At 36.6% G+C, this 20,852-nt stretch overlaps 1 protein-coding gene across 7 annotated transcripts in view; it reads right to left on the reverse strand.

Annotated features, from left to right (window-relative positions):
- PPP3CB (protein phosphatase 3 catalytic subunit beta) overlaps positions 1–20,852 on the reverse strand; it is a 58,040-nt gene that overhangs the window by 9,158 nt on the left and 28,030 nt on the right. For 4 of the 7 annotated variants that reach the window (XM_027062281.2, XM_027062278.2, XM_027062280.2 and 1 more), the window contains exon 10: positions 6,879–6,956. In XM_027062281.2, the coding sequence (XP_026918082.1) occupies positions 6,879–6,956 (78 nt within the window). Of the gene's footprint in view, positions 1–1,876; positions 1,904–6,878; positions 6,957–20,852 lie in introns of all 7 variants that reach the window. The other 3 variants (XM_027062279.2, XM_027062276.2, XM_027062275.2) reach the window with 1 other exon arrangement.

Raw genomic sequence — 20,852 nt, forward strand, 5'->3', positions numbered from 1 at the left:
CTGGGGTTTGATACAGATACAAATGAAAAGTAATCCACAAACATTATGACTCTCACGCTACTGCTAATGAGTAAAACAGCAATGGGAAAGAAACTAGAACCCAACCTGTATCACAAACCAGAGAACAAAAATAATGCTAACAATCCTATCGTCTTTGTTTAATTCTCATGAGAGCCTATGGCATGCAGACTAACAGACAAGAGTTGGTAATAACTGTATAGTCTTCTATTTAACTATTATAAAAGCCTCTGACATGCAGGCAGGAAATATCCCATCTTACTATGATAAAGTAAGTTGCTTGCTCTAAGTGGTTTAAAAACAATGGTATAGAATAACTACTGTGCAGATGGCGCTGAACTAAGGTCCATACTAATATTTCAACAATAATGCACATCTTAACCTCATGGACTAGACGTCCTCAAAGTCATGCAAATATATACAATCTCTTATATCCCTAGGTGAGTATGACACAAGGAGAGTGAACAAGAAAAGATTCCCTAAAAAACATGGCTAAAGGATCACTGTTACCTCTATAAAGGGTTGGCTGTACTGCCTATCACTGGTACAGAAGAGAATATACCAAAATAACTTGATCTCTGGCTGAAGAAAAACTCAAAATTGTATCTTCCTTCCCTTGGCCTCCAGAAAGAACAACAATCTCAGTCCTGTTATCTCATATATAGCAACTAGAATCACTCTGGACCCAAGAGTGTGGTTCCTTAGAGCTGTGCTTCAACATGATGAAAACACACATATGGAAGCACCATGGTTGAGGAGAAAGTTAAGGAAAGGCTAAAGAGACTAGACTAAAAGGGGCCATAGGTACACAGAGGTCTGAACAACCATAAGTCTTCTGGGCTAGAGCATCTCATTTAAAATTCAAGCAGCCCAGAAATACCATATAATTAAAAACTAAGATGATGACTGGACCCTACCACAAGGAAACAGAAAAGAAATCTAATTTCAAAGACGAAAACAAAAGACATATTTTAGAGAAAACAGGCTCCACGACCATGTTTATGATGCTCTAAAGGGTAATATTATGAGCAATGAAGCTACAGTTTTTACAAATACAAAACTGTGTAGGTACCATGGTATTACACAGTGTTTTTAAGATGCCAAAATACTACTAAAAATCTCAGAATCATAGAACATTAGAATTTCAAGAGACATTAGGGATACATTGCAAAGTTTAATCTCATTTTCTAGACAAAGAAACTAAATTTATTAAATGTCTTGTCCAAGGACATAAGGGAAGTCTGATCTCTTTGAATGAATTAACACAAACATTTTGTTTTAAAATGGACAGAATTTTAAAAACAGCTAGACTGGGGGAGAGGAGTATGAGGATGGGAGAGGATGGCTGCAATGAGGCACATTCATATTTTCAGCCTTAATTTATATACATATAAAACTGAATGATATGTAAACTATACTGATTTCAAATTTTAAAAAGTCACTGGGATATAAAAACACTATACAAGTCAGGATTTAAAATCAGTCTACAAACACATCATGCATAATATTAAAGTAAATGTCCACAGTAAAATTACTCTGGGGAATAAGACAGACAATCAAACACCCCTAATCATGCAGGGAAAAGTACAAAACATTACAAATAAGCAAAAGAATGAAATTTTAAAACAAGAGGAATGAAAAAGAGGGAAAAATATTTCCATGCACAGAAAGACAGATATCTTGGAATATGACTTCTAAAAACATCAAATTCTAACTCATATAAAACTTAAACTAAATTTGCAAAAGGCCCAAGAGGACTCTGCATCAATTGTATTCAATGAATGTGCTAACTTACATGGATATGAGGATAACTTATGAAGTCATATTTCAAAACAATGTTACTCTGTCTGGTCTGTACCTTTTTTATTGCCATATATGAGCCGTTCTTCAGATGGAGAGTCCAGAAAAAAGGAAGTGAATGATGGAGAAAAGGTGGTTGAGACAAATAAAAAGATAGAGATTTAACTTGGCAGTGGTACTGAAGAATGAATGTAGAAAGAAAGGGAGAAAAATGAAGGCCCTCATATTCAAAATTTGAAAAAATGTAGTATTGTAGGATCTAGTGAATAAAAGAGGGATGCCACTGGCTAGAACTCTAAAGGAAAGATTTCTTAAAAGATATGTGTTCAGAAGAAATTATGGACAGAATGACTATAATATTTGATGAAAGTAGACAAATTAGGGACAGAAAAAAAACACGTGAAAACACATAAGACTGATAAGAGACTGTGCAAACAACAATCGCCCATTTATATTGATACCCCTAAGGAAATGTGTCACCCATGGGAATATGTTAAGTGAAAGGTAATGACACAAATGATATACAAACTCATGTGGTTCTTCAAGGACACCAACATCTGTAAAATCTATAGTATACACAGAGAAATGTGGGTAACTTTATAAACTACCTCAGTGGAAAATCTTACCCACTCCCAATAATGAAAAGGCTAAGCCTCCCACACTCCATAATAACAAGAGCACACAATTTCTTGAATCTGAATTGTAGAACTTTTGCACATACTCAACATCAATAGTATGTGCTTTCTGTTCCCAATCCAATCTGGGAGCTTGCGGGACATCTTTTTGCAGAAATAGCAACAGACTGTTTCAAGCAAGTAATATCTCTAAGAGAAGGCAGTAGAGATGTTTCATTTGAGCTTTCCATATCTTCCATTCTAATGCAGAGATATATGATTCCATTACAGGAAATGCAAAGTTTTAGTTTAGTAAAACTACAACACATGTGGGTTACGTATTTCCTTTACCAAACTCAAGACAAAAGATAAATATATGACAGAAATAGTATGCATTCTAAAAATCACAGACATCAGTGTTCAGAAATTCTCTTTAATGATTAAATAATACCTCTAAAAAGAATGTGCATTTATACATGCAATATGTTTATGCAAATTTTTGCCTTTAAAAATAAATCCACATGTACATTAAACAATACAGAATACCAAAGATCATCACTTAAGAGGCTTATTCCTTTACCCAATCTCAGGCTTACATATGCAAAAACTATTCTTTCTTTCCTGCCACTGGGAAATCTCCATTCCTGCTCTCTCCCTTTCCCCACAGAAAAGCTAAACCTTCCTCAGCAATCCGCCCCCACCCGCCCCACCAAGTTTTCTTTCTAAGTCAGATTTCTCCCCATGCCCAGCTCATAGGATGGTTCCACTGCTGAGTAGGAAAAGGGAAAGGAGAGGACAAAAGACATGCTATTATGGTGAAAGGAAAGGAGAACAATGTACAGAATTAAGGGGAAGAAATACAGGAATATGACTAAGAAAAGGAAATAAACCTAGTTCCAGTAGCTCTTTTCCCTATCCCACCCTGGTACCTATCCTAATGTCCTCCCCTTTCCTCCATTCCTCAAGGGTCTCCCCCAAACCATTCTTAGTCCTCCATACAAACTCCTAGATTCATACTCTTAAATTTTTCTTGGAGTCTCTACTCCCAATACTTAGTATGGAAGGGTGAAGAAATGCGTAATTACACCTGCTATGTTGGCAGTGAAGGGAGATCTATTTCTATATTCAAAGCTGGAACTCAACGTATTTTCCCACAGAAACACTGTCATAAATGACAGCTTAGCAATTTAAAATTATTTCCTTTCTATTCCTTCAATCCATGGATGAGAAGATCCTGGGAAGTGAGGTGACTTCTCCAAAATTACACAGCTAGCATAATGGTAGCACCAAGATACCTAAACCATCGATCCTTTTCACTAAACTACACCACCTCTTTAATGATCCAACTTAACTCATCCCTGAAGTGCAAGAATGATATAACAAGCGGATAAATAAGCATAATTTATCTTTGATAGGAAAATGTTGATTAGATACATAAAATCTCATTAGAAGGAATATAATAAAATTTTGTATGTATTCCTGGTTGAATCCCAAAAATGATTCAGTGTCTATCTTCATATAAATCATAAATATATAAGCCAAGTACTGTAGTAGACTTAACAAAGAAATTTTTTTCCTTTTTTTTATAGGAAGAGGACTAAAGCATTACCTATCACTACTCCTATTTAAAATATTTTTAAAAACCACTATTAATAATATTGATACAAATTTGTTAAAAATAAAAATAAAGGCAAAATGTAGAACATAAGTGCCTTATGTAAATAACAGATTTTTAAAAGGTAAGGAAAACAAAATAAAAATTACCACAGGAAATAATATTGCTGATCCAGGTTCTCAAACATAAGATAAACCCACAAATACCTAATGTACACCTTATACACAGAAAACACATTAAGAGATACCAGTTGTAATAGTATGAGAATATAAAATGCTAAAATATTAATTTAACTTGATGATAACAGATTTTTTCAAAGAAAAATTATATAATTTTAAATGGAATAACTGTACATTAAATACATTAAATGAAATAGTTAAATGAACTATTATATAAAGCGAGATATCTTGATCTTAGTTTAGAAAACTATTATTAAAAAAAAAAACTTCCTAGATGAAGATACAGATTTAATGATATACTAATTAAAACTACTACTAGATATTTCACAGAATTTAACAAATAATAGAAAACTTTACCTGAAAAAACTAGTGAGCTACGAACCAAAAATTATTGCAGTCATTATATCAATACCTGTAAGATTATGAAGTAGGTACTATTACTTTCATTTTGAAGATAAAATAACTGAGACTTAGAAAGGCTAAGTAATTTGCCTGAGGTCATATAGTCATTATGAGAAACTAGAATCTAAACCCAGACCTAGTCTAACAAGAGAAAAGGGTTAAGGTGACAGAACATGGAGAAAAAATATTTAATTAAAACTATTTAGGGGGCGCCTGGGTGGCTCAGTCTGTTAACCATCCGACTTTAGCTCAGGGCATGATCTGACAATTCATGAGTACGAGGCCCACATTAGGCTCTCTGCTGTCAGCGCAAAGCCTACTTCAGATCCTCTGTTCCCCTTTTCTGTCCCTCTCTCAATCACGTGCTCTCTCTCAAAAATAAATAAACATTAAAAAAAAAAAAAGGAAGAAAAAACTACTTAAAATTTTATGGAAAAGACAGATACAAGAAAGTTGTTAGAGCTAAAAACTTCTACACAAACATCAAAAGGGGAATTAAAATAAGAAAAAATATTACTCATTAAAGTTTATTATCCAAGCTAAAAAAATGGATATAAATAATTTATTTCAATTAATGAAACTACAAACCAGAGTAAAAGCACATCTCTGTTTGCCACCAACAGATGGCAATAGCAGACACTCGTATACAGTTACTTTGTACTTTTAACAAATGGGCTTACAACAGTGTGTAAGAATTAAACCTGTCCGTAAGCAGAGAAATTTCTAAATAGTTTTTACTCAGGTTGTACTTTAATAAGTGATCAATTAAAATATACAGTTTATACAGTTGAAAAAGTAGGCAGTTTTTTTAATTAACAATCATTAGAAAATCAAAGAAATATAAATAAATTAAACCAACTATAATTCACTACTAGGTAGTTACCAAGCAAAATAAATAAAAATGACAAAAACCAATGAGGTGGGCCTGTGGAGAAAACCATGGCAAAAAGCACTTCATATTGCTCCAATTCTTCTGCAAAGTAATCTGGCAGTTCATAGCTAAAATAATGAAGCTAAAACACATATTTAATTCTGTAATTCTCTTCAAGAAATTCACTCCAAGAAAAAAAAATATATACTGTATAAACATATTTATTGCATGCTATTCATAATAAGGATAACTGAAAGCAACCCAAATGCCAAACAATATGAGATTAACTGAAAATTATGGTATATTAATAACCTAGAAATATGTAGCTATTAAGTTTTAACAATACATAGACCATGTTTAATACATGGAAACAATTATATATACTGATTGCAATTATGAAAAGAATGCTACAACAAAGATGTCAGGGGCATATGGAAGGAAATAAAGAGTTTCAGCTTTAAGTTGTTTACATTTTTGTTTCTCAGTGACTTTAAATTTTAAAAAATATTTATACTTAAAAAGCTTCAACTAAAAATTTCAAGGGGTGCCTGGGTGGCTCAGTCGGTTGAGCGTCCGACTTTGGCTTAGGTCATGATCTCACGGCTTGTGAGTTTGAGCCCCGCATCGGGCTCTGTGCTGACAGCTCAGAGCCTGGATTCTGCTTCAGATTCTGTGTCTCCCTCTCTCTCTACCCCTCCCCAGCTCATGCTCTGTCTCTGTCTCTCTCTCAAGAATAAATCAAACATTTGAAAAAAATTTTAAATAAAAAAAATTTTTTCAAGACATAAAAATAAAAGGAATTTTGTTTCTATAGTATTAATTTACACTATAAATGCACATCAGTACACATCCTGGTGGGCTTGCTTAAGAACAAACAGCCATGTCTAACCTTCAGAAACCATTTCTGAAAATCAAACTAAACTAACAAGTGGTCTCTTAGAACACAACCACTCATCAGTTGGGAATAGTCTACTTTAGTTTCGGGGGAAAAAAAATGACAACAACACTGGGGGTTCAGGTATGTTTCTGATGCACTAAGAATACTGTACCAATGAAACAAAAAGCATTTTTATATCATCCCTGTAAGTGGTGCCCATATTCATGAAGAACCACATTCTTAGGTACCTTTCAATTTTCCTTTCCTTCTGTTCTTCCAAATTTCCCCTTTCCCAAAATTCATCTTTTTCCCCATACCAACATAAAAAAGTAATATTACTAAAATGATTTTAACATCTTAATATCTGAAAAATTGTCTTGATACTTATCAAATGACATAGCCATTTGAGAGCAATGACTACATTTTGCAAGACTATGTAGTGAAGCTCGGCAGTTCAAAAATACCATTTCATAATAAAAAATAGTAAAATGAATAATCATACCATCAAATTGGTCTTCACCTTCAGTCATCAGTTCATCATCAGAGCAAATACTCAGAACATTTACCAACATTTCTGTCACTATTCAAAAAAACAAACAAAAAAAAAAAACAACCAAAAAAAGTTATATGTTAGCTGACCAAATGCAAATGTCTATATGCACACACAGCAATTATTCACATAACAGTCAAATGATTTTTAACCCAACTGAAGAATGAAGAAGCTAAAAGAAAATACCAACGTTTTCAAAATGAAAGAAGTTCAATGGATAACAAGTCTAAGAGCGATTCTGCACAGAGTAAGTTTTCAGGGGTCTCAGAAAAAAAATGAAGCCCCACAGAGATAAATAACATCTAAATGTATACATTTAAATTCTCCACTTATGGATATAGCATGTCCTTACAGAGTAAGAAAAAACTTACAGCACAGTTTCACTGTTTCAAAAAAGTCCCAGGATTCAATGTTTTTAGAAAATGGACTCTAACAAATCCCTTGAAACTTAATTCTTTTTTTTTTTAATGTTTATTTATTTATTTAGACAGAGAAGAGCATGAGCAGGGGAAGGGAAGAGAGAAAATCACAAACAAGTTCCATGCCGTCAGCACAGAGCCTGCACGACATGGGGCTCAATCCCACAAACCATGAGATCTGTGTCTCCCTCTCATAACCTGAGCCAAAATCAAGAGTCAGATGCTCAACCAACTGAGCCATCCAGGTGCCCCAAAACTTAATTCTTAAGATTACAAATGACTAACAACCTGAACCTATGGTTCTTTCTTAGTCTTACTCCTCCTTTACCATTCTACATATTTTTCTCTTCTCCTTTCCCTTAGTTTCCAGGATTCTACTCCTTTGGTTTTCCTACATTTCAGACTATTTCCCCCCTAAATCTGGATATTTTCAAGACTCTCTCAGCTCAATCTCTCGGTGATTTTATATGCTCAATCTCTTGGCAATTCCATCTATAACTACAGAGTTTCAAGTATCACCTTTCTGAAGATTATTCCACAGTCTGTATCACCAGTCTTGACCTCACCTTCAGTCTCGGGATTTCCTTGCTGGTATTATTGCCAACTATCTTAAACAATTTTATATTGTCTGTTTCTCCTACTAGAATGAAAGCTTCATGAGTGCAGGGTGATGTTTTGTTTACCACTGTACCTCAGAGTCTAGTACAATGCCTGGTAGAAGACAGGCATCCAATATTTGACAAATGAGTAATTTAAAAAAGAAAAGTGTAAGCAAGTTTCAATTAATAAATAAAAATGCCTATTGACTATAACCCTCTGGATGTCCTAATGGCACTTAGAAATGAACACATCCAAAACAAAATTCAATACTGCTCCTATTATTCCTCCTATAAATATATTAATAGCACACCACATGCCAGGGACTGTGCTAAAGCTCTGGGAATCAAATATAAAAGGTCCAGTCTCTACTCACCAGAAGCTTCCTAAATACTAAAGAATAGATAGATAGATAGATATAGATGTATAGACATAGATATATAGATACACACACACACACCCCACAGAAGAGTGATGAGCCCTATGCTTTAAGTATGCAGAGGTATACAAAAGACCTGCAGGGAAAAGGAAGGCTTCTGGTAGAGGAATCATGCAGTAGGAGTTTGTCATGTAGAGAGGGCACATAAGGCATTCTAATCATAAGTTAGAAAAAGTATGAAGTAGTCATATAGATGAATGGAATAGAACAAAGAGTCCAGAAATAAAACCTCACTTTAAAATTAATTAATTTTTTTAAAATTTACATTCAAGTTAGCTAACATATAGTGTAATAATGATTCAGGAGTAGAATTTAGTGATTTATCACTTACATATAACATCTAGTACTCAACCCGACAAGTGTTCCCCTTAATGCCTTTTGCCCATTTATCCAATCCTCCCACCCCAAGCCCCTCCAGCAACCCTCAGTTTGTTCTCTGTATTTAAGAGTCTCTTATGGATTGTCCCCCTCCCTGTTTTTATATTATTTTTGCTTCCCTTCCCTTATGTTTATCTGTTTTGTATCTTAAATTCCCCATATGAGTGAAGTCATATGATATTTGTCTTTCTCTAAAGTCGCTTAGCATAATAACGTCTAGTTCCATCTATGTTGTTGCAAATAAAACCTCACATTTAAGGTCAACCGATTTTCAACGAGGGTGCCAAAACAATTCAGTGGGGAAAAGAACAGTCTTTTCAACAAATGGTGCTGGGACAACTGAATGTCCCCATGCAAAAGAATTAAATTGGACCCCCCACTACACATCATATATAAAACTTAACTCAAAATGGATCAAAGATTTAAATATAAGAGCTAAAACTATAACACTTCTAGAAGATATCATAGAAGTAAATCTTCATTAGTTTAGATCAGGCAATAGTTTCTTAAACATGACACCAAAAACAAAAGCAACAAAAGAAAAAATAAATAGAGGACTTCACCAAAATTTAAAACTCTTTGCTTCAAAGGACACCGTCAAGAAAGTGGAAAGACAACCCACAGTACAGGTGAAAATATTTACAAATGATGTATCTCACAAGGAACTTGCAACTAGAATATATAAGGAACTCTTACAACTCAGTAATAAAAAGAAAACCCATTTAAAAATGAACACAATATTTAAATAAATGTCTCTTCAAAGAAGACAAGCAAATGGCCAATATACTACAAGGCTATAGTAATCAAAACAGTATGGTACTGGCACAAAAAAAGACACACACCAATGAAAGAGAATAGAAAGTCCAGAAAGAAACTCACGCTTATACTGCCAACGGATCTATAACAAAGGAGACAAGAGTATATAACAAAGAAGACTATCTCTTCAATAAATAATATCTGAAAAACTGGACAGCTACATGCAAAAAAATGAAACTAGACCTCTTTCTTACACCATACACAAAAATAAATTCAAAATGGATTAAGACCTAAAAGTAAAACCTGAAACCTTAAACTCAAAGAAAACAGGCAGCAAACTCTTAGACATTGGCCTTAGCAATATCTTTCTGGATCTCTCCTCAGGCAAGGGAAACAAAAGCAAAAATAAATAATTGGGATGTATCAACCTAAAAAGCTTTTGCACAGTGAAGGAAACCATCAACAAAATGAAAAGGCACTCTACTGAATGGGAGAAAATATTTACAAATGACATATCCAACAAGGGGTTATTACCCAAATATATAAAGAACTCATAGAACTCAACACCAAAACAACAACAACAACAACAACAAAACACCAAACAATTCCATTAAGAAATGGGCTGAGGACTTTAATAAACATTTTTCCAAAGAAGACATACAGGTGGGCCAACAGACACATGAAAAATGTTCAACATCACTTATCATCAGGGAAATGCAAATCAAAACCACAATGAGATATTACCTTACACTGGTCAGAACGGCTTGTATCAAAAAGATAACAAGTATTGGCAAAAATGTGGAGAAAAGGGAACTCTCAGGCACTATTGGCAGGAATGCAAACTGGTGCAGCCACTACAGAAAACTGTGTGGAGGTTCCTCAAAAAATTAACAACAGAAATACTATATGATCCAGTAATTTTACTTCGAAGCACCTACCTGAAGAAAACAAAAACACTAATTCAAAAAGATATATGTACTCCTATGTTTATTGCAGCATTACTTAAAATAGCCAAGATATGGAAGCAACCTAAGTATCCACTGATACATGAATGGATAAAGAAGATGTGGTATATATACACAATGAAATATTACTCAGCCATAAAAAAAGTATGAAATCTTCCCTGTGCAACAACATGGATACACCTAGGGGGTATTATGCTAAGTGAAGTATGTCAGACAGAAAAAGACAAATACCATGTTATTTCACTTATATGTAGAATCTAAAAAAACAAAAAACAGAAATAGACTCATAAATACAGAGAACAAACTGGTGGTTGTCAGAGAGAGGGCAGGGGGATGGACAAAATAGGCAAAAGGGATTAGGAGGTACAAAGTGCCAGTTATAAAAGAAAATAAGTCACAAGAATGAAAAGTATGACATAGGGAATATAATCAATAATATTGTAATAACTTTGTATAGTGAAAGACGGTTAACTGTACTTAAGGTAAGCATTTAGTAATGTATTTAACTGTCAAATCACTATGTTGTACACCTGAAACTAGTATAATATTGTATGTCAATTACAATTCAATTAAAAAATTTTTTTCGGCTTCTGGGAAGATGATGGCAGGTGGATGTTGGGCTCACTGTGTCCTGCGGCATACTTAAATTCCACCCACACCTGCCTAAATAACCCAGAAAACCGCCAGAAGACTAGCAGAACGGATTCTCCAGAGCCAAGTGTAGAGGAGAGGCCCATGAAAGAGGGTAGAAAGGGCGGAGAGGCGGTGCGCGCTACACGGACTGGCGGGAGGGAGCCAGGGCGGAGGGCAGCCTGCCGGCAAAGCAGAGCCCCCGAGTCTGGCTTGCAAAAGCAGAGTGTGTTCGGACAGCAAGCGGGACTTAGTATCTGGAAGGTTATAAGTTAACAGATCTGCTCGGAGAGCGGGAGGGCTAGAGGACAACAGGAGGGAGAGTTGTTGAGCCCCGGACAACAGAGCGCAGCTTGGCGGGGAACAAAGGCGCTCACCAGCGCCATCTCCCTCGCCCATCCCCTAGCCAAAATCCCAAAGGGAACCAGTTCCTGTGAGGGAACTTGCTTGCACCGCACAAACACCTAACGCTGTGCTTCTGCGGATCCGTCCCTCCAGCGGGTCTGACTCCCTCCCCGAGCTGCAGGACCCCTCCCGAAGCGGATCACCGAGGGATAAGCGAGCTGAGCCTGCCCCTCCCACCCCCGTGCACCTTGCCAATCCACCCCAGCTAATACGCCAAATCCCCAGCACCACAAGCCTGGCAGTGTGCAAGTAGCCCAGACGGGCCATGCCACTAGGAGAGGGGAAGAGAAGGTACACACCAGTCTGACTGTGGCCCCAGCGGTAGGCTGGAGGCAGACATCAGGTCTGACTGCGGCCCCGCCCACCAACGCAAGTTAATTAAGACAGCACAGGGAAGTGCCCTGCAGTTCCCCACCACTCCAGGGACTATCCAAAATGACGAAACGGAAGCATTCCTCTTAAAAAAAACCTCCAGGAAATAACAACAGCTAACGAACTGATCAAAAACAATTTAAACAATGTAACAGAAAGTGAATTTAGAATAACGGTCATAAAATTAATCGCTGGGCTTGAAAACAGTATAAAGGACAGCAGAGAATCTATTGCTACAGAGATCAAGGGACTAAGGAACAGCCAGGAGGAGCTAAAAAATGCTATTAATGAGCTGCAAAATAAAATGGAGATGACCACAGCTCGGATTGAAGAGGCAGAGGAGAGAATGGGTGAACTAGAAGATAAAATTATGGAAAAAGAAGAAGCTGAGGAAAAGATAAAAAAATCCAGGAATATGAGGGGAAAATTAGAGAACTAAGTGATGCACTAGAGAGAAATAATCTACACATAATTGGTATTCCAGAGGAGGAAGAGAGAGGGAACGGTGCTGAAGGTGTACTTGAAGAAATAATAGCTGAGAACTTCCCTGATCTGGGGAAGGAAAAGGCATTGAAAACCAAGAGACACAGAGAACTCCCTTCAGACGTAACTTGAATTGATGTTCTGCACGACATATCATAGTGAAACTGGCAAAATACAAGGATAAAGAGAAAATTCTGAAAGCAGCTAGGGATAAACATGCTCTAACATATAAAGGGAGACCGATAAGACTAGTGACGGATCTCTCTACTGAAACTTGGCAGGCCAGAAAGGAATGGCAGGAGATCTTCAATGTGTTGAACAGAAAAAATGTGCAGCCGAGAATCCTTTATCCAGCAAATCTGTCATTTAGAATAGAAGGAGAGATAAAGGTCTTCCCAAACAAACAAAAACTGAAGGAATTCATTACCACTAAACCAGCCCTGCAAGATCCTAAGGGGGATCCTGTGAGACAAAGTACCAGAGACATCGCTACAAGCATGAAACCTACAGACATCACAATGACTCTAAACCCATATCTTTCTATAATAACACTGAATGTAAATGGACTAAATGCGCCAACCAAAAGACATAGGGTATCAGAATGGATAACAAAACAAGACCCATCTATTTGCTGTAAACAAAAGACTCATTTTAGACCTGAAGACACTTTCAGATTGAAAGTGAGGGGATGGAGAACTATTTATCATGCTACTGGAAGTCAAAAGAAAGCTGGAGTAGCCATACTTATATCAGACAAACTAGACTTTAAATTAAAGGCTGTAACAAGAGATAAAGAAGGGCATATATAATAATTAGGGTCTATCCATCAAGAAGAACTAACAATTATAAATGTCTATGCGCCAAATACGGGAGCCCCCAAATATATAAAACAATTACTCACAAACATTAGCAACCTTATTGACAAGAATGTGGTAATTGCAGGGGACTTTAATACCCTACTTACAACAATGGATAGATCATCTAGACACATGGTCAATAAAGAAACAAGGGCCCTGAATGATACATTGGATCAGATGGACTTGACAGATATACTTAGAACTCTGCATCCCAAAGTAACAGAATATACTTTCTTCTCGAGTGCACATGGAACATTCTCCAAGATAGATCACATACTGGGTCACAAAACAGCCATTCATAAGTATACAAGAATTGAGATCATACCATGCATACTTTCGGACCACAGTGCTATGAAACTTGAAATCAACCACAGGAAAAAGTTTGGAAAACCTCCAAAAGCATGGAGGTTAAAGAACACCCTACTAAAGAATGAATAGGTCAACCAGGCAATTGGAGAAGAAATTAAAAAATATATGGAAAGAAATGAAAATGAAAATACAACAATCCAAACGCTTTGGGATGCAGTGAAGGCAGTCCTGAGAGGAAAATACATTGCAATCCAGGCCTATCTCAAGAAACAAGAAAAATTCCAAATACAAAATCTAACAGCACACCTAAAGGAAATAGAAGCAGAGCAGCAAAGACACCCCAAACCCAGCAGAAGAAGAGAAATAATAAAGATCGGAGCAGAAATAAACAATATAGAATCTAAAAAACCTGTAGAGCATATCAATGAAACCAAGAATTGGTTTTTTGAAAAAATAAACAAAATTGATAAACCTCTAGCCAGGCTTCTCAAAAAGAAAAGGGAGATGACCCAAATAGATAAAATCATGAATGAAAATGGAATTATTACAACCAATCCCTCAGAAATAAAAGCAATTATCAGGGAATACTATAAAAAATTATATGCCAACAAACTGGACAACCTGGAAGAAATGGATAAATTCCTAAGCACCCACACATTTCCAAAACTCAAACAGGAGGAAATGGAAAGCTTGAACAGACCCATAACCAGCGAAGAAATTGAATCAGTTATCAAAAATCTCCCAACAAATAAGAGTCCAGGACCAGATGGCTTCCATGGGGAATTCTACCAGACATTTAAAGCAGAGATAATACCTATCCTTCTCAAGCTATTCCAAGAAATAGAAAGGGAAGGAAAACTTCCAGACTCATTCTATGAAGCCAGTATTACTTTGATTCCTAAACCAGACAGAGACCCAGTAACAAAAGAGAACTACAGGCCAATATCCCTGATGAATATGGATGCAAAAATTCTCAATAAAATACTAGCAAATTGAATTCAACAGCTTATAAAAAGAATTATTCACCATGATCAAGTGGCATTCATTCCTGGGATGCAGGGCTGGTTCAACATTTGCAAATCAATCAACGTGATACATCACATTAATAAAAGAAAAGAGAAGAACCATATGATCCTGTCAATCGATGCAGAAAAAGCATTTGACAAAATTCAGCATCCTTTCTTAATAAAAACCCTCAAGAAAGTCGGGATAGAAGGAACATACTTAAACATAAAAGCCATTTATGAAGAGCCCACAGCTAATATCACCCTCAATGGGGAAAAACTGAGAGCTTTCCCCCTGAGATCAGGAACATGACAGGGATGTCCACTCTCACTGCTGTTGTTTAACATAGTGTTGGAAGTGCTAGCATCAGCAATCAGACAACAAAAGGAAATCAAAAGCATCAGAATTGGCAAAGATGAAGTCAAGCTTTCACTTTTTGCAGATGACATGATATTATACATGGAAAATCTGATAGACTCCACCAAAAGTCTGCTAGAACTGATACATGAATTCAGCAAAGTTGCAGGATACAAAATCAATGTACAGAAATCAGTTGCATTCTTATACACTAATAATGAAGCAACAGAAAGACAAATAAAGAAACCGATCCCATTCACAACTGCACCAAGAAGCATAAAATACCTAAGAATAAATCTAACCAAAGATGTACAAGAGCTGTATGCTGAAAACTATAGAAAGCTTATGAAGAAAATTGAAGAAGATATAAAGAAATGGAAAAACGTTCCGTGCTCATGGGTTGGAAGAATAAATATTGTTAAAATGTCAATACTACCCAAAGCTATCTATACATTCAATGCAATCCCAATCAAAATTGCACCAGCATTCTTCTCGAAGCTAGAACAAGCAATCCTAAAATTCATATGGAACCACAAAAGGCCTCAAATAGCCAAAGTAATTTTGAAGAAGAAGACCAAAGCAGGAGGCATCACAATCCCAGACTTTAGCCTCTACTACAAAGCTGTCATCATCAAGACAGCATGGTATTGGCACAAAAACAGACACATAGACCAATGCAATAGAATAGAAACCCCAGAACTAGACCCACAAAAGTATGGCCAACTAATCTTTGACAAAGCAGGAAAGAATATCCAATGGAAAAAAGACAGTCTCTTTAACAAATGGTGCTGGGAGAACTGGACAGCAACATGCAGAAGGTTGAAACTAGACCACTTTCTCACACCATTCACAAAAATAAACTCAACATGGATAAAGGACCTGAATGTGAGACAGGAAACCATCAAAACCCTAGAGGAGAAAGCAGGAAAAGACCTCTCTGACCTCAGCCCCAGCAATTTCTTACTTGACACATCCCCAAAGGCAAGGGAATTAAAAGCAAAAATGAACTATTGGGACCTCATGAAGATAAAAAGGTTCTACACAGCAAAGGAAACAATCAACAAAACTAAAAGGCAACCAACGGAATGGGAAAAGATATTTGCAAATGACATATCGGACAAAGGGCCAGTATCCAAAATCTATAAAGAGCTCACCAAACTCCACACCCAAAAAACAAATAACCCAGTGAAGAAATGGGCAGAAAACATGAATAGACACTTCTCTAAAGAAGACATCCGGATGGCCAGCAGGCACATGAAAAGATGCTCAACATCGCTCCTTATCAGGGAAATACAAATCAAAACCACACTCAGATATCACCTCACGCCAGTCAGAGTGGCCAAAATGAACAAATCAGGAGACTATAGATGCTGGAGACGATGTGGAGAAACGGGAACCCTCTTGCACTGTTGGTGGGAATGCAAACGGGTGCTGCCACTCTGGAAAACAGTGTGGAGGTTCCTCAAAAAATTAAAAATAGACTTATCCTATATAGCAGCACTCTCAACAATAGCCAAATTGTGGAAAAAGCCTAAATGTCCATCAACTGATGAATGGATAAAGAAACTGTGGTTTATATACACAATGGAGTACTATGTGGCAATGAGAAAGAATGAAATATGGCCCTTTGTAGCAACGTGGATGGAACTGGAGAGTGTGATGCTAAGTGAAATAAGCCATACAGAGAAAGACAGATACCATATGTTTTCACTCTTATGTGGATCCTGAGAAACTGAACAGAAATCCATGGAGGAGGGGAGGGAAAAAAAAAAAAAAGAGGTTAGAGTGGGAGACAGCCAAAGCATAAGAGACTCTTAAAAACTGAGAACAAACTGAGGGTTGATGGGGGGTGGGAGAGACGGGAGGGTGGGTGATGGGCATTGAGGAGGGCATCTTTTGGGATGAGCCCTGGGTGTTGTATGGAAACCAATTTGACAATAAATTTCATACATTAAAAATAAATAAATAAAAATAAAAGACATCAAAGAAAAAAAACCTATAAATAAATAAATAAATAAATATCCAGGGAAATTGTATTGGTTAAACTAATGGAAAGTGTACAAACACCTCATTCCCTGGAAAACTTAGCTTTCCAGGATGATGAGAGATACAACAGAGGAGCACTATATAATCAAGATCCTTACAGTCTTCCCAACCTGATATTAACATTAGCGCAATATTATAATTTTCATGTCTGTATGTCTTATAGATGATCTTTTATGGTCATCTCAGTGGACAAATTGAAGAAAATCCAATTCAGGAAGGATTTTGTCATAGTAATCATGAGAACTGTACACTTCTCAGCTGGGGCATGTGTTGTGCTGCCTTTGTGGCAATGAATTTATTGAACCACCATTTGGTAGAGTTTGTACAAACACATAAATATAATTTATGAATTATTGCTAATAAAAGCACATTTTTGTGAGTGATAAAAAAAATTTTTTTTCGGGGTGCCTGGGTGGGTCAGTTGGTTAAGTGTCCAACTCTTGGTTTCAGCTCAGGTCATGATCTCATGGTTCATGAGTTCAAGCCACACATCAGGCTCTCTCCTGTCAGTGTAGAGCACACTTCAGATCCTCTGTTCCCTCTCTCTCTCTGTCCCTCCCCCACTAGCACAGGCTCTCTCTCTCTCTCAAAAATAAGTAACAACAAAAAAGATCTCTCTTTTTCCCTCTGCCCCTCTCCCTCACTTGTGTGTGCTCTCTCTAAAAAAAAAAAAAAAAAAAAAAAAAAAAAAAAATTCTAATGAACACAGGATTTAAATAAACATTTCTCAGGGCACCTGGGTGGCTCAGTTAGTTAAGTGCCTGACTTTGGCTTAGGTCATGATCTCAGGGTTCATGAGTTCAAGCACTGTGTCAGGTTTTGTGCTTAACAGCTCAGAGCCTGGAGCCTGTTTTGGATTCTGTGTCTCCCTCTCTCTCTGCCCCTCCTCCGCTGCACTTTCTGTGTGTGCGTGTGTGCATGTGTGTGTATGTGTGAGTGTCTCTCTCTCTCTCAAAAATAAATAAACATTTAAAAAATTTTTTAAATAAGTATTTCTTCAAAGAAGATAAATGGTCAATAAGTACATGAAAATATACTCAACACCATTATTCACTAGGGAAATGCAAATCAAAACCATGATGAGACACAACTTCATATCCAATATGATGGCTATGATAAGAAATACATAGGGGCACCTGGGTGGCTCAGTCAGTTAAGCCTCTGACTTCGCCTCAGGTCATGATCTCACGGTTCATGGGTTCGAGCCCCACGTCAGGCTCTGTGCTGACAGCTCACAGCCTGGAGCTTGCTGTCTCCCTCTCTCTCTGCCCCTCTCCCATTCACATGCATGCTCTCTCTCTCAAAAAATAAACATTAAAAAAAAAAAAGAAATACATAATATAAAGTGCTGGCAAGCATATGGAAAAAATGGAACCATTCACTGGCAATGGGACTATACAGCTGCTTTGGAAAGAAGTTTGGCAGATTCTCAAAAGGTTAAACATAAGAGTTACGATATGACCCAGTAATTCTACTCCCAGTTCTATACCTAATAAATACATATGTCCATATAAAAACCTGTACATGAATGTTCACTGCAGCAGCATTATTAATAGTTAAAAAGTGAAAACAATCAAATGTCTTGCAGCTAATGAAGGGATAAACAAAATTTGGTATTCAACATCACTCATCCTCAGGGAAATGTAAATCAAAACTACAATGAGTTATTACCTCACAACTGTCAGAACAGCTAAAACCAAAAATACAAGAAACAGGCACCTGGGTGTCTCAGTCAGTTGAGAGTTCTATTCTTGATTTCAGCTCAGGTCATAATCTCAGGGTTATGGGATCAAGCCCCACATTGGGCTCCATACTGTGTGTGGAGCCTGCTTAAGATTCTCTCTGTCTCTCCCTCTGTCCCTGTCCCCAGTTTGCGTGTTCTATCTCTCTAAAGTAAATAAAAAATTTAAAAAAACAAAAACAAAAAAACAAGAAACAACATGTGTCTGTGAGGCTGTGGAGAAAAAAGAACCCTCTTGCAATGTTGCAATGTTGCATTGTTGGTAGGAATGCCAACTGGTGCAGAAACTATGGAAGACAGTATGGAGGTTTCTCAAAAAGTTAAAAAAAGAACTACCCTATGATCCAGAGTATGGAGGTTTCTCAAAAAGTTAAAAATAGAACTACCCTATGATCCAGTAATCATACTACTGAATATTTACCAAAAAAGACAAAAACAACTAATTCAAAGGGATACATGCACCTCTAGGTTCATAGCAACATTATTTACAACAGCTAAATTATGGAAGCAGCCCAAGTGTCCATCAACAGATGAATGGGTAAAGAAAAAGTCATATATATGTGTAGAGATATATATACACATGCATACACATACAATGGAATACTATTTAGCCATAAAAAAGAATGACATCTTGCCATTTGCAACAACATGGATGAATCTATAAACTATAATGGTAAGCAAAATATGCCAATCATAGAAAAACAAATACTGTATGATCTCACCCACACATGGAGTTTAAGCAAATGAACAAAGGAACAAAAAAAGAAAAAAAAACAGATTTTTCAACAAACTGATGATTATCAGATAGGAGATGGCTGGGAGATGAGTAAAACAGATGAAGGGAATTAAGAGTTCACTTATCCTGATGAGCATCGAGTACTATATGGAATTGTTGAATCACTATATTGTACAACTGAAACTAATGTAGCAAAATAAAATTTTTTTTAATGTTTATTTTTGAGAGAGAGAGACAGAGAGAGAGGGAGAGGGAGAGAGTGCACAAGCAGAGAGAAAGGAGGACAGAGGATCTGAAGCGGGCTCCTTGCTGACAGCAGAAAGCCTGAGGTGGGGCTTGAACTTGCAAACCACAGGATCATGACCTGAGCCAAAGTCTCACAATTAATTTCCTGAGCCACCCAGGAGACCCCAAAATAAATTTTTTTAAAAAGTGGTGTATCCATGTAATAGAAGATTACTTGGTCACAAAAAGGAATGAAGTACTGATTCATGCCACAACATGGATAAACCTGAAAACATTAGAGAAAGATACTAGTCACAAAAGATCACAAATTGTATGATTCTATTTATATGAAATGTCCAGAACAGGCAAACCTATGGAGTTAGAAAGTAGCTTAATGCTTGCTGAGAGCCAGCAATGAGAGGCAGGAGGAAATGGGGTGTGACTACTAATGGATACAGGGTTTCTTTGAGAGGATGATTAAAACGTTTCAAAAATGTGGTGATTACTGTACAACTCCACAAATATACTAAAAACCACTGGACTGTAGGATTTAAATAGGTTAATTATATGGGATGTGAATTATATCTCATTAAAACTGTTATGAGAAAATAAACCAAAATATGAAAACATGAAACCTAATGAGCATCATATGCAGGTAATTGGCAATGCTGTGTTATGGCTAGAACATAGAGAATAAGATGAGAAGGAAAGAAATGAGGCTGAAAACATAAAGAGGTCCAAAGACCTTGTGTGACAGATTAAGATTTATCTTGAAAGCTACGAGATGTCATTTATGACTAACAAATAGTAGCTTTTAAGTATATAGTACTTTTCATCCAGAAGCTTAACTGTGAAAGAAAGGCATGGTAGTTGCCAAAGAAAGATACCAAATAGGGGAAATGTTATTTAATCTTTAAAATAAAGATCAAATAGATTTCAGCAATTTATAAAAGAACTTAATACAGAGAGTCTGAAAATACAGAAGATCTAACAGATCTAACAGATGAAGCAAGTTTCCTGAAAAAATAGAAGCATAATGGAATCCTAGAGTCAGGTTAGAAGGGCTAACCCTAGATGGAAAGGGTCACCTCTTCAATAAGGTAAGACTTCAACAGGTAAGACTTCAAGGTTTATAAGAAGGGAAACAATAAGTAGAGAAAGCTCCCACTAGTGATATATGTTTTCTCTGAGAGTGAGGGAAGTGGC

The sequence above is a fragment of the Acinonyx jubatus genome, chromosome D2 (assembly GCF_027475565.1).
Source record: "Acinonyx jubatus isolate Ajub_Pintada_27869175 chromosome D2, VMU_Ajub_asm_v1.0, whole genome shotgun sequence".
Classification (NCBI taxonomy): Eukaryota; Metazoa; Chordata; class Mammalia; order Carnivora; family Felidae; genus Acinonyx; species Acinonyx jubatus.